At 38.0% G+C, this 15,286-nt stretch overlaps 1 protein-coding gene across 6 annotated transcripts in view; it reads left to right on the top strand.

Moving 5' to 3' along the window:
• The window catches only part of TUNAR (transmembrane neural differentiation associated intracellular calcium regulator), a 53,038-nt gene extending 40,584 nt beyond the window's left edge, over positions 1-12,454 (top strand). For 5 of the 6 annotated variants that reach the window (XM_060687332.2, XM_060687331.2, XM_060687328.2 and 2 more), the window contains exon 3: positions 9,402-12,454. In XM_060687332.2, the coding sequence (XP_060543315.1) occupies positions 9,402-9,587 (186 nt within the window). In that variant the 3' untranslated portion in view covers positions 9,588-12,454. The remainder of the gene's footprint in view (positions 1-9,401) is intronic. The other variant, XR_009621361.2, reaches the window with a different exon arrangement.
• Positions 12,455-15,286: the final 2,832 nt, after the last annotated feature.

The following is a 15,286-nucleotide window of genomic DNA, read 5'->3' as shown; positions in this document are numbered from 1 at the left end:
ACTTAGTGCTAACATATGTATTTTATGTACACTTTCACTTATGTACACAATTTTGTGTGCAATTGTCACTAGAATATGCTTTTTGTACAACATTTCAAAAAATCTTTGTACATCTTTTTAAATTGGAAAATTCCATTGCCACATTAACAGAATTGCAAAAACTTTAAAGGACAGCTGCATTTTTATTCACATTTTAGTTCAAGAATTGTGATTTATATTGTTTTGTATTAAAATGCAAACAAAATAAATTGAAAAACTACCCAGTATAAGTACAGTTCTTAAACTTTCAAGCTTGGATGTGATGGAATGTAGTTAGGAGGTGGATCCCCTGAAGGGAGGGGGTGCATTCCAGAGGAGTAAGAGACAACTTAGCCTGGATGTTTTGTGTGAGACAAATAGGGTGAAGATGGTCCCTCCTTAATAATTCTCAGAATATATTATTAATGCAGATAGTATTGCTCTCAGTCTTTTTTTTTTTTTTAATTTGATTTATATGCCGCCCTTCTCCGAAGACTCAGGGCGGCTTACAATGTGCTCAGCAATAGCCTTCATCCTTTTGTATATTTTATACAAAGTCAGATTATTGCCCCCACAAACTGGGTCCTCATTTCACCTACCTTAGAAAGGATGGAAGGCTGAGTCAACCTTGAGCCTTGGCGAGATTCGAACCCTGCAGTAATTGCAGGCAGCTGGTCTTAACCAGCTTAATAACAGGGTGCCTTAAACCCCTGTACTACCAAGTCTTGCAAGATTTTGTCTATAGATGTGAGACAATAGAGCACTTCACTTGGAAGAATTGCCCTGAGTCGTTATTGGTTTTGGGCTTGATGTTCCTAGCTAATAGTTGGTTCTAGAAAGCAAACTGAGCAGGTACATAGCTTATTCAGCCATATTTGCATTGATGGGGAGATGCATTATTTCCTATCTAAATTATTATAATCTTTTCTCAATGTCCATCACTGCATGTAAATTAACATGGGCAATTCAAATTGGTACCCTTCTTTCTCATAGTTTTGGTAATGAGACAGTGTGTTGTTGCCTGACAGATTAACAAAGAAGAAATACAGATCTGATATCAGAGAAGAAGTGAAAATTGTCACAAATGCAAGATCTCCCACATTGAACCTGGACAGGCAATTTTCCCACACAGGCATCCTTTACTAATCCTCATGTTCATTCTGGTTGGTTGATATTAATCTCCCCCCCCTCTTACAAATTTGATTTTGTTCCCTTATAATGTTTCTTATTTCACACCTGCCCCCAGTGCCACCCCTTCTAAAAAAAAGGATGCCTGGCAATTCTTTTTATCAGTTGACCTGTTCTGAGGAATTGTTCTAATTTGATGTGCTTTGAGAACTTCTAATAATAAACGGTTGAATGACACTCGGAGTTGAGCTCAAAAAGCAAAGTTGTGGGGATGTTTGAAACCTTCCAGACATAAACTTCTGGTTTCAAATGACCTCTGCCCAAACCAAAGCATGCATTTTTCAGATGTTTGGTCTGGCCACCACAGATCAAAACAGAGCTGGATGGTTTTAGATATGATCTGAAATATGGATATTCCAGATAAAAGTGTGTTAAACTTTTCGATTCTGTTTCAACTGCTGAGAGTCAGGGATCTTTCCCACCTCTGGCAAAACTTGGCAACCTATATTGCCAGGTTGTTCTAAAAATATCTATGCTGAGGATGTCTGTGAAGTGATTGAAGTAGCTGTCAGATGCTCCAAAGGCATTAGATAATCTGCAGATGATGACTTTGATGATTAGCCTGGTGGAGGAAGCTGGATTCTCTCATGAACCAACTTCACCATTCCACCTAATTCCATGCGTCTATTGTTCAAAGAACTTATTTTCTATGCTGACAATACCTTCCAGGACCAAGAGTGCCTGCTTCAAACTGTTGGAGGATAGTTGGATAGCTGCTCAGTTGGAGGATACCAAACTAAGCTGCATCCAGGATCTTACTTTTATTTTAGGATTCTGTTTGTCAGGCCAAAGCCTGACTTAAGGTAGAATGCTTGGCACTTTGCCATGGAGAAGAGGTCTAGTTTTTGTTGGTTTGGCCAACAGTGCAATATGTTTTGGTTTTTCTGCCTGAGTTAGAGAAAAATGAGGAGATAAGACCATTCCCATTTTGGGTACCCAGGGCCCAGGTCTAGTCTGATCATACTTGGTTGTCCAGTCTCTTGTCTACCAACCAGTATCCTGAGAGGATAACCAGTATCATAAGAACCGTGGTGGCGCAGTGGTTCGAATGCAGTATTGCAGGCTAACTCTGCCTTCCACTGCCAGGAGTTCGATCCTGATGGGGCTCGAGGTTGACTCAGCCTTCCATCCTTCCAAGGTCGGTAAAATGAGGATCCAGATTGTTGGAGACAATGTGCTGACTCTGTAATCTACTTAGAGAGTGCTGTATGAAGTGGTATGTAAGTCTTAAGTGTTATTGCTATTAATCATGCCTAACTGCTGATTTGGTAGAGTTACTTGTTTTTCTTATAATTTTTATTTATTTTATTTTATATCCAATTTATATACCGCCCTTCTCCCTGAGGATTCAGGGCGGTGTACAGCTGAATAAAAACATAAATTACAAACATTAAAATAGTATTAAATATATATATATAAATTTGGCCCCGTAATTTAAAAACAATAACAAACCAATTTAAAACATTTAAAAAAGTTAAGCCAGCCCGGCTTGCTGAAAAAAGAAGGTTTTAAGGGCACGGCGGAAGGCACCGAGGTCTAATGAGTGTCTTCCTGTTGAACTTTCCTGACTTACTGGAAGAGGATTAATGGCTAACCCTTTACCTTTTCTCTAAACCAACCCCATAGCAGCAATGTTTTCATTTGCTCAGAAATGGCCAATAGTGAAGGATACTGTAAGTGCTGTACTTGAGTCACATTGATCTCATTACAGCAAATCATTTTGAGAGGAGTCCCTGGCTCCTGAGAGGCACATTGGATAAGACATGTGTTTTCCCCTAGCTGTCCCTTTCAGTCTCCTAGCAACTGAAAGGGAAGGTTAAGAGTAGAAGAGACATTGCAAGAACCTTTCTGTTCTTGAATAACTCCACTGAGTGAGGCTTATACTGGAAAAGACTCCAGGTGAGTTTATATACTCAGTGCAATTCATGAATTGTACTGAGATTCATTCACTCTTGTTCCTGTAGATCTCTACTCTCTCTCATCACTGCTTCAGCCCTACTTACAGTATTTTCATGCATGCCTGAGCTGGTTGATGTTGCTGGTTCTCAGCTCTCATCTGGCTTGGTCAAACAGAGGGGGCTGGCACTAACAACAACATACATGTAGAGGATGGAAGCAATTCACTGGCTAGCAAACCACAGAACCTAGCCAGAAGAAAATAGATGACAATTCTTTGTCACTCATTGTGTCACTTCCTGGCTAGCTAAAAAGTAAATTCAATTGCTGTGAATTGGAATCTTGGGAATCTTTTGTGACGATTCCAAGGGGAAAGCAGAAGTTTTCAAAAGAAAAGCATCATGGCTATTGCAAGTGGCATTTGAAAGGTATGCAATTGTGCTTATTTCACATACAAGTGACATAACTGCAGAAAGTAGTAATGCACTTTGATTTTGTTAATCAGCTGTTTATGTCCATTCTGTGCAATAATTTGATTTTTTTAATGTTGAGTTTCAGGATGCTTTTATATATGATTGTGTCATCTTCAAAGGCACTCTGAAAGCTCCACAACCAAGAGGGAAAAGAGCATAAACGGTAACTTAGGAAATCATCATATATCCCCCATCCAGCTCCCAAATATTATAGTGATGGCTTGTTTTGGTTTGATTGACTCTTTCTGAGTTTTTAACTTTTGTATTAATCTTTGCCCTCTGTATTTCACCCTGTTTTACCAGGTTTGTCATGGAGACCTCAGAGTACAATTAAAAGTGCAAAATATGACATACTGGTTGCCTGCTAGGCTTAAATATAGGAGTAGAATGCTATTCACACCTTTATATACTGTGCATATAGTTGATAGTGAATTTTGCTACAAAACTCTAAAGTTATTAGTTTAGCCTATTTATTGTCATTTTTTTTTCAAGTTTAAAAGAATTTTGCAAAGCAAGGGTGAATGAAGGATTCACAATTACTACTGAGTTCTGAAGATGTTAATGCAATTGGCATTTAAGATACAAATAATGACAGCCAGGCAGACGGGAATTTTTGTGTTTCTCAGGATGTGGGCTCTCTTCTTGACAGCAGCATTACTGCCTGCCTGCCTGCCTGCCTCCCTGCCAATAAATAAGTAAATCTTCAAATGAACTTTAAATATTGGGTTGGCGGTAGATGTTACATGTTCCTCTCGCCATTTAATATACAATGAAATGAAATGAAATGAAATGAAATGACTATGTTTTGCTAAGATGTCCTTCTTCTTTGAAGAAGGTGATTTGCTGAAAGGTTCGTGTATCAGATCAAAAATATAGAATTAGTGGCTCTGTCCTCACATTCCTTTCAATTAAAATACCTATAAAACTAGGGTGAATGGTTGCTTTATATTTAGGGAAGATTATGTATGTTAAGGCTACTGGATCTATAAGAGTTTAGTTTTGCAGCCCAAGACCCTTGTTCTGAATCCCACTGTTTCCTTCAGTCAAAATATCTATTTTAAGTTTTGATTTCACCGAGACTAAAAATAGAATAACAAACTTGGAAGGGATCTTGAAGATCTTCTAGTCCAACCCACTGCTCAAGCAGGAATTCCTTTACCATTTCAGACAAATGGTTGTCCAATCTCTTCTTTAAAAACCTCCAATGTTGGAGCACTCACCATTTGTGGAGGCAAGTTGTTCCACTGATTAATTGTTCTCACTGTCTGGGAATTTCTCCTTAGTTCTAGGTTGGTTCTCTCCTTGATTAATTTCCATTGATTGTTTCTTGTCTTGCCTTCAGATTCTTTGGAAAATAGGTTTATCCCCTCTTCTTTGTGACAGCCCAGACTATATTTCAACTTTTGTTTCTGTTAAGCTATAGCCAGCATAAAAGTTTTGGAATGAAAATCTTTGCTTTGAGTTTGAATTTTGCATAAACTTTGAAGTTTCATTTTGCATAAACTTGTACTTGTTTATTCTTTGTGCACAGGTATTGTACATGACTATTCCCATTGTGATTTTTTTTTTGAAAACATGGTAATGTGTATAATATTATTACATCTACTTTTGTTCCTTTGGCAGTGTGGAGTTTAGCTTTAGCCAGGGTGGTACTTTCAGTACCTGGTTTATTTCCAGATGTACTTGTGAACATAATTGGGACATCTTAAAATTCTCGAGGAAAGATCCAGTATCTATTGCTTCTATATTACTTGTTTTGGGAGACAGCCAAAATGTTGTTCAGTTATATAGTAAACAGCAAAGAGATGGACCAGATGCCTCCAATGACCATTCCAATTCTATGATTTCAAAAAATAAATATAATAATTATATAGAAAATACCTACAGGAAATATCCAACTCCTGGTTTCTAAAAATATTAGTTCTCTGGCTGAGGCTAAGTATTTTGGCATGACAAAATCTGGCATCCCCGCACAGTGTCACAATAAATATTTAACCAAGTACATTGGGATGTAGGCTGAATGCCTGCATTTCAAATATCATTGCTGGTCCCAAAGTGACCAAAAGAATTTCCTGAAAACACTGACTTCTTGCCATTTATCAAACTGTCCAGGCTACACATGTTTTATTTGATATTCAGGGTAGGTAATAAAAGAGAAAATCAGTTAATGATCCTGTTTTTATTGTGCCTGTGTGTGTCTGTGTGTCTGTATGGAATTCTGGTGTGAAATCCATGCACTGTCCAAGGAATGGTTTGCCACAGTTGTTTTCCAGGCGTACGTGATTAATTTTGAAGTTGAGTGAATGCTAGATAGAGCATATGACTTGGGAAGTACGGAAATAGGACAAGGTTTGTGGGAGTTTTGTTATAGCAGGGAGAATAAGAACTTGTAATAAGCAGTGGGAGAAACAATGAGAATCTGGAGGCAGATCACTCATGGAGCAGATAAAACTTATTTTTGAGACTGATTTCATTTGCTAGCTCTCAGTAAATGTATTTGGTCACTAGGTCCTCAACTGTCCTACTCTCCAGCTGTTGCTGCTAAACACCAGATCAATTTATAGAAGACTGTTTTCATCTGTCTTACTAGTTGCATGGCACTGCCTCTGAAAGGGCACTTGGAAACATTGGGGTATTCTTTCTTGGAAAACACTGAAAGGGGGCTGGGAAACACTGACTGTTTCCTTCTTAAATACTCAACCTGAGTTTCAAGTGTGGTACTAGCCATTTCCCTAGGATGCTGGTGTGTGATATTTGTTACCTGAGAGGCTTTAACAGCTTTCAGAGTTACCATGCAGATTGTAAGACAATTTCTGGGTTTGAAGGGGCAGATAGGCTGGTGGCTATTAGACCCATCTGTATGGCAGCCTATTTTATGTCAAGGGGTTGGTTGGTAATGGATTGTTAATTCTGGAGGAGTTTGGCTTTGAGTGAGATCCTGTTTAGGAGTTCATGACCACCACTGCAACTATGAACCTTTCCCAGATCATTAGGGACCTGATCAGTGCTAGGTTGCTCCCAGTTCGCCCCAGGTCGGGCAAACCGGTAGCGGCAGCAGTGGGAGGCTCCACCTACCTGCCTGGATACTTCTGCGCATGCTCAGAAGTGGCATGCGTGCATTAGTGCATGCCCGCCCACGAGCAAACTGGTAGCAATGGGTTTTGAAACCCACTCCTGGACCTGATTCACATATGCTACATTTAGTTTATATCCTGAGACAACTGCAATGCAATTTAAAGATGGAGGACATCAACAACAGTTCTTTGGTCATTGTCAGGTAACTCTCTATTTGCCTTTTGACTTGCTCCTTGATCAAAAAAGGAGTGAGCTTTAGGTGGTTAATACTATAAGGAATATTGGTGAATATTCCTTATGGTATTAAGGAGCAAAGACACAGACTAGATTCGCTAGAGAAGGCAGAATTATTTTATGACCAATACTTGGGATTACAAGAGGAGGAAAGACTGAGAGAGAAAAAAGAGATTAGATATCAGGTTGGTTTTGCTTTCATTGTGTTTGTTGTTTGTTGATTGCTCAGCTATTTTTTTTTTTTTTTACAATTTTGATTGTTGTTTCAACTTCTTATGTTTTTTATGTCTCTGCCTCTCAGAGTCTTTTTATTTATTTATTTATTGGTTCAATTTATATTCAAGGGGGCAGCACATAAATGAGAGAGTATCAAGTTCCAAGTCTACAGCTCTGGAAATTCTAGGCAGAGAATGCTGTACAAAGAATAACCAAGACTGTCCCACTATGCTTCTGACAATGAAGCAAAATCAGTTATTGAGGAATATGGCTTCTATCTCATCCTTTCTTGATTATGCAATGATGAACCTCCATAAGATAAAGCATCTCATTGAAACAAATCCTAGTCAGTCTGCTTTGACCTAATATTGACAAAGCTCATGGCAACATTGCCTCACAAATTACATCTATGGTTCTACCTATGGGCTCTGAGACAAGGATTTGTAACCCAGATTTGTAAAGTGTGGTGCTGAGAAGGTAGGCTATCTTCCCTAACAATGTGCTTCTTTAGGGAGATGCTAGCAGAACAGTGGGTTATTTTAGGAAAGTCTTCAGGCTTAATTTTTCCTGTTTGCAAAGTCCAGCTGTTTAACTTGTGGATTTGACTTTGTTTATTGTTTGTCCCTTTTTGAAGCTGCTATTTTAAATCTTTTCATTTTAAAAAGTTTATTTTATTTTCTTTGTATCTATCATCCCTGGACCAATGTATTCATAGAGGGATGTCTTCAGGAAGATTTAATAATAATAATAATAATAATAATAATAATAATAATAATAATAATAATAATAATAATAATAATAATAATAATAATTTTATTTCTATACCGCCCTTCTCCCGAAGGACTCAGGGTGGTGTACAGCCAATTTAAAAACACAGGACACAACAATGATTAAAAATTAAAATAATTAAATAGATTTGGCCGATTTAAAACCCCAAAAATTTAAAATACCCCAATTTAAAATTATTATGTTGATAGCCCTGCCTGGCGGAACAACAGGGTCTTCAGTGCGCAACGAAACACCCGGAGGTCGGAGATCTTACGTATTTCCGGGGGCAGTTCATTCCACAGGGCTGGGGCTCCCACAGAGAAGGCCCTCCCCCTGGGTGTCGCCAGCTGACATAACTTGGCCGATGGCACCCTGAGGAGACCCTCTCTGTGGGAGCGGACTGGTCGGTGGGAGGCTATTGGTGGCAGAAGACAGTCTCGAAGGTACCCGGGTCTTATGCCATGGAGCGCTTTGAAAGTGGTAACAACACATTTAAAAACTTAATATGCCAGCTACAACCACACAACTGAAGACTTTCCCCTTTTTATGGACATCAATTGTTCTGGTATTCTCATGATTGCCCACCATCATCCTGATATCTATAGCTATGCAAAAAGAGAAGAGACTATCTTTAAAACAATTGGCTTCCAAGTCCAACAGAAGAAATAAGCCAAACCATGAGTAGCTAGCTAGCTAGAAGATAGAATAACTTTATTGTCACTTTGAATCGGCATACATTAAAATGAAATTTTGTTGCATACAGCTCTCAAAGGGTCACCACCTCCAATATACACTATATAAACATGACAAAATAAATAAATAAAAACAAAATTATGCATATATTATATGACACAGAAAAACAACACGGTCTAGTTCGGATGTATACATGTACGTGGCAAGAAAAGCGAATTTTGCAAGTTCACCAGACAGATGGCATAGGGAACAAAGCTGTTACAGAATCTGGTAGTCCTGCTAGTAATAGCTCTTTTTTTTTTTCTTGGCTGAAGGCAAACCTCTACAGTGAGAGTACAAGCCTCCAATTTTTTTTGTTTTGGGGAGGTGTCCGCCACCTGTTCTGCTAGAGCTTTACAGGATACACATTTTTGAAATTGAAAAGTGAGGCTGCATTTGAGAAGCATTTTGAAATGGCTGCTGATACAGAAAACAGCAATTCAGTTATCTGACCAGAGCTGGCAATATACCCTTAATTTCTTTATCAGCTGAGGCTTGGCTCAAAGGATTTAGGATTTGTATTTAAAACAGGGGCAGATAACCTGAGCCTCTCAAACATCCCTGGGTATCATTTCTGCCTCCTCCATGCATTTAGGTCTAATCTGTAGCAAGAACAGTTTGTTGTTTACTCAGTTGGGCTGTAAGAAATCCTTTTATCCTGGGTGCAGAAGATAGTCAGATCTACGAGTGTGATCCTAGTTTGTCTGGAAAGCACCAGAATGGGGAAATGTCTTGCAATCTCATCACAAATTCTGATTGCAAATGGTCAATTATCCTTCATTTTCTTTCTCTATATTGTAGGTTACGCTGAGAAGAACGTTTGAGAAACTGGCAAACAAGATGGTAATTCCTAATGGAAATGAAGAAGAAAAAGGAAATCAAGAGAAGGAGAGCAAGGAGGAATCCATTCTTGCCCTGCTGGGGATTATTGGAACAATTCTAAACCTTATTGTAATCATTTTTGTGTACATCTATACAACATTGTGAGTTGCTGAGGCAAACTGCTGATGACATCTGAGAAGAGACCTTGGCAAACCACTTAATGAGAACTGACTCTTTAGTATATGAAATAGTAGCAAAAGGATTGCTTGCAGAGTGGAGGCTGAAGCATATTAACTGAGCCAGATTTTTGCTCCCTATAGTTACAAGGAAACTTTCTTTTTTCTCTTTCTCTACTTTCATTCATTCTAGAGAAATGTCTGCAAATATGTAAATATCTGATTTGGAAAACAGCATTTCAATTCAGCCAAAGACTGGACACTATCGTAATAGTGACAAATGTATAGCATTTCTATGCCAAAATATGTACCACAGACAGCTAGATAGCTTTATTTCAGGTTTCATTAAGTGATATCATCTCTTTGGGGTTCTAGTTAGGTTGTGGCAAGTGGGCTTGTATGGTGTAATCACAAATGAGAAACAGGGAAGGAAAGATGGATTCTGCTGAGTTACCTGAGCAAACAAAAGATAAAACTTTGAACAAAGTAAGTAGCATCACTTCTTTTTCATTTTCTCTTATTATCTTGACATCGGTATCCATTCATACCAATGTTTATACATATATATTTTTAATAAATGTGCTATATTTTTAGCATGAAGTAAACTCGTTGGCCATGCTTACATTATTTGATCAACCTAAATCTATCCCATGAAATAACTGCCATCCCTTCCACCACACATTTTTCAAAACTGCATGTGTAATGTCCTTTATCTAATATTAATGGAAGTCAAGGAGCGCAGTGAAAAGTTAACTTCATATTAATAGCACTCAATTGAGTAGCCATGAAGGCCTTGCAAAAGATATCCAGATATCATGGTGGGTCTATACCTACAAAGATCAGAACTGTGAAAGCAAAGATGTTCCCTGTGGCATTCTATGGAAGCAGAAGTTGGACTTTGGAGAAGCAGGATGAAAAGCATATTGACATTTTTGAACTTTGGCGTAGGAGAGGAGTCCTGACAATACCATGGATTTTGTACTAACCTATTTATGTTTTTATGTATGTTTTTAGTTTATATGGGTTTTTTTATTATTTTTCATGATTGTAAGCCATCCAGAGTTACTTTAAGGTAAAATGGGTGCTCTATAAATTTTATAAATAAATAAATGAAATGGTAGCCAAAGAAGCAAATGGATCATAGAACAAATCAGAATTCTCACTTGAGGCAAATGGCCACATTCAAATGATCATATTTTGGACCTGTTATGCAAAGCCCTAGTTCCCTTCAAATGGTCAGTTGAGTATTGAGAGATTGTTGAAGTTTAGTTCCCATCAACCTTCACCAGCATAACCAATGGTGAGAAATTAGGAAGGCATTTTGTCCAAACCTTTCAGTGGTTTTTATCTCCGAATCTTTTTTTCAATGCTATTGTTTCCAAATGATAATAGCTTTTCAGAGACTGAAAAGGATAAATTTCCTATCCTTTGCTATCTAAGTCTGTAAAATAGAACTTTTTGTTTGTCACAGTCAGTTTTAGACAGATTAAACCTATAGAACTAGACATTTGAAATAGCAAATTTAGATTACTGAGTTCTAACCGATGATGTCCACACAGTAGGGAAATCAGATAGGAAATATGTTAGATATGGAATTGTGCTCCAAGCAGAGGTGATATTCAGCAGGTTCTGACCAGTTCTGGAGAACCAGTAGCGGAAATTTTGAGTAGTTCGGAGAACCAGTAAATACCACCTCTGACTGGCCCCTCCCTCATCTATTCTCTGCCTCCCGAGTCCCAGCTGATCGGAAGGAAATGGGGATTTTGCAGTAACCTTCCCCGGAGTGGGGAGGGAATGGAGATTTTACAGTATCCTTCCCCTGCCACGCCCACCAAGCCACTCCCACCAAGCCATGCCATGCCCACCAAGCCACACCCAGAGAACCGGTAGTAAAAAATTTTGAATCCCACCACTGGCTCCAAGCCTTGCTGCTTTTCTGGATGCTGAAAACCTGCTCATTCCAAAGGGGTTGGGTTTGGATCTGAACACCATGTCCTTCCCCTTGCCTATTTTGACCTCATCTTGAAAACACTATTGGTTCCATCACCTTGCTTATTCAAGCATCCCAGCAGATGGGTCTCTGTCCATTGCTTGAACAAATTTAATGAGCAAGAAAACACCATGTTCCTTATTTAATAGGCTCCACTGTCAAACATAATATTAAAAAGTTTGAATCTGCCTTCCTAACTGAAATCTATTATCCATCCTCTGCACTCAAAAATAGAGGACATGGTTTCCCTTTCATCTGTGGGGCATCATTTGAGCCTTTGAAAGAGGGCCATCATGTACTCCTCAGGTTTACCTTCTCGGGGTTAAGTATATCTAGCTCCTTCAATGTCTCTTCATAATAGTTTATAGTCCCCTGATTATTCTCACTACGGTTTACTGAACTTGTTCCAGTTTCTCTGAATCATTCTGCAAATGTGATGCCTAGAATAGGATGCAATAGTTTGAGGCTGACCAATGCAGAATGCAGTGAAATGATTACTTCCTTTGATCGTGAATCTATATTTTTGTTGATACTACCTAAATAACATTTGCTCTTTTTGCAACTACATAAGAGTTCTGATTCATATTTATATGCTGTCGATTTCTATCTTTTTCAGAAGCACTATTGCTAAACCAAGTATCCTCCACATTATTCCTGTTCATTTAATTGTTTTTTTTCCTAAGGGATGAACTTTGAATTTGTGTCTATTAAATTTCATCCTGTTATATTCAGAATATAACTTCACTCCATCAAGATCATTTTGAATTCAGTATATATCATAATCAGTTTTGTGTTATCTGCAAATCTGATAAGCATTTCCTTCATCACTCCATCCAAGTCTTTAATAAAAACACTGAAAAGTCAAACTCAACTTTGTGGCAGCCCATTCATTCAATTCTGTTCTTTAAATTGATAAGGAACCATTGAAATTATTGATTTGCCATGCCATTAACTTGCTAAAATCCTAGTCCTAGACCCATATATCCAGCATTTAATTAAGTTGCTAATCAAATGGCATGGAGTACTCTTGCAAATGTTTTACTGAAATCAAGATATAGTGTATCTATGGCTTTCTCTTAATCCATTGAAGTAGTTACAAGACAAAAGAGATTGTCCAGTACTTTGAAATCATGATGATTTCTGATAACTACTCTACAGTTTTCAGGATAGTGTAATGGGGTGTTAGAATGACCTTGTGAGACAGAAGGTGGAATTGCAGACTAGACAATAGTCAGGCAAGAGATATTTCAGCCCAGAGAAAGAATGTGAGTGGAGAAAACATATTGGAAGGAACCCTCCCCAGCTAGGGGTGGGTTCTTACTTACCTTTACTACCGGTTCACAATGGGAGCGCGTGCGCATGCTCACTTCACTCACGCGCACTTCTCTGCATGCGCAGAAGCTTCTCCGCACGCGCAGATCATTAATTATGACGTTTGGGCAGGTGGGCAGAGCCTCCCGATGATTTTACTACCGGTTCTAAAGAACTGGACAGAACCGGGAGCAACCCACCACTGTCCCCAGCTCTCTGGAAAGTAAAGGCAAGGGAAGTTTATCTATGAGTATATATAGTAGGTTCCTTCCTCAGGTTTTTAAAAGAACCAATGTATCCTGTCTGTACTCATGTATAAGACTATCTGCAAATAAGTAAACCTTCAATTTTTTCCATATTTTAATTTTCATGATTTAACTGTGGGTGGCACATCTTTCATCTTTTAATTAAAAATTTGAGGGTCAGTTTATCAGCAGATGGAATTATACCTGAGTATATACAGTAATTTGAAATATATCTCCTGACCCTGATATTCTGGGCTTCTTGGTGATGCCCATGTATGCCAAAAATCTGTCCAAAGGAAAACAATCTTTAAGGCCCCAAAAGTTCATCATTCTAGTAGTATTTATTATATTAAAATAATGCAATATAATATATACTATTTTAAGTAAATTAAAAATTGTTAATAATTAATCATACTATTAAAGAGTCCACTAGAATTAGGTAGCCAATAAGCTTAAATGGGACTTTCAAATGCAAACAGACAGACACCTGGCCCACAATACACCTGACATCACTATTGTGGAAAAGAAAAAAGGCTGGTTCATTGATATTGCAATACCAATGCACAAATTGAGAAAGAGCTAGAAAAAATAACCAAATATTGTGATTTGCAAATTTGAGCGATTGTGATGGAAGAAAGCAATGGTTGTACCAATAGTAATAGGAGCCCTTGGAGCAATACCAAAAGGGCTGGCTAGATACATGGAAATTCTGAACTTATTAGACTTGAATATCTTTGCAAAAAACTCACCCTACTCAGAATTGCCTATATACCCAGAAGCTACCTTAACAGCTTTTAGGTCCTTAGCATTTAATCTGTTACATTTTTGCCAGTCCCAGACTGTGAATCAAATTGAAGATTAACCCTAATAATAATAGTAGTAGTAGCAGCTCACACCCTGAAATACCTTTAACACATCAAACAACAACATCTGCCTATCTTAGGTCCTTGAGAAGGACTTAATAGGTGGATAAAAATGCCAAAATCAGTCTAAACATCTGACTGACTGTGCAATAAATGATGATGATGATGATGATGATGATGATGATGATGATGATGACTGCCCAAGCTCTCCCAAGCTGGAGAGAAGAAAGGCATCAGATTTCCCCTTCCTTATGTTCTTCATTTAAGTTTCATAACCCCTCTCCAAGTCTTAGACCAAGGTGGCTAGGAATTCTGAGAGCTGAAATCTAACATTTCTGAAGAGAATCTAGATATGGAAGGCAGATTGAAGCATTACTTTCTATTAAATTTAAACAATCAGCAAATAGAAGATAAACTCATAGCACTTACCTCAAGTACAGCTGAGGCTGGGTTGCAAAAACCTTGGGGAGAAGAGTATTAAAATGTTCAAACACTTGCTGCCTTAATGAATTTACTAATAAATGAATACCAAAGATTCCTACTACAGTTTCCAAAATTCTGTACTCTATAATTTTTGCATTAAAACACCTCATCAAATTCTTGTATTATTTGCTTCTTAATCATGCCACACTGTGAAGGGCTTAACATGTATTGTTGGGCCTGAAATAGGGCTATCATATGTACACTACAAAAATCCACAAACATAAAGAGTTGGCCCTGTGGTGTATCTACAGTATTTACTTTCCTCTCATGACTATCTTTAATTTGGGAGCCCTAAATGAAGCATAGAACAAGAGTGAATAGCTTCTACCAAGAAAGAACACATTTCAACTTTATTCCTTGTGTCAAGTAAATGCAAATGGAAAGATCCTCCTATTTCAGCTAATGGATGAGGTTCTAACATGTTCTTCTGTACATCACCCTTACTTCAACTCAAAAGTACAGAGTATTTTGAGAGTATTAATTTTCAAAGCAGAGCCTCTATGTTATTGTCATCCCACTGACCAGGTCACTGAGACAAGGTGACCTGGTCAGAATTAGGAACTTTTCACATGAAAAATAGAGAAAATCTATGAAAACATTGGAGGCTAATAATCTGCAGGGCTCTTACTGGCCTGCTAGAAGACTTTTCCTTTCCATTTGTTTACTAGGTTTTATTTTCTGTTTTGACTGAGGGACAATACATAACCTCTTTGAGCAACTATTTTCTTTGGTGATATTGCCATTGATATATTTTATTTTTGGAAAAATCATGCCTACAGTAAGCACTGTACACTAT

The sequence above is a fragment of the Pantherophis guttatus genome, chromosome 1, assembly GCF_059756535.1.
Source record: "Pantherophis guttatus breed Tessera chromosome 1, ASM5975653v1, whole genome shotgun sequence".
Classification (NCBI taxonomy): domain Eukaryota; kingdom Metazoa; phylum Chordata; class Lepidosauria; order Squamata; family Colubridae; genus Pantherophis; species Pantherophis guttatus.
Note: the sequence above shows the minus strand (reverse complement) of the source record. Positions and strands in the feature narration are given on the sequence as shown.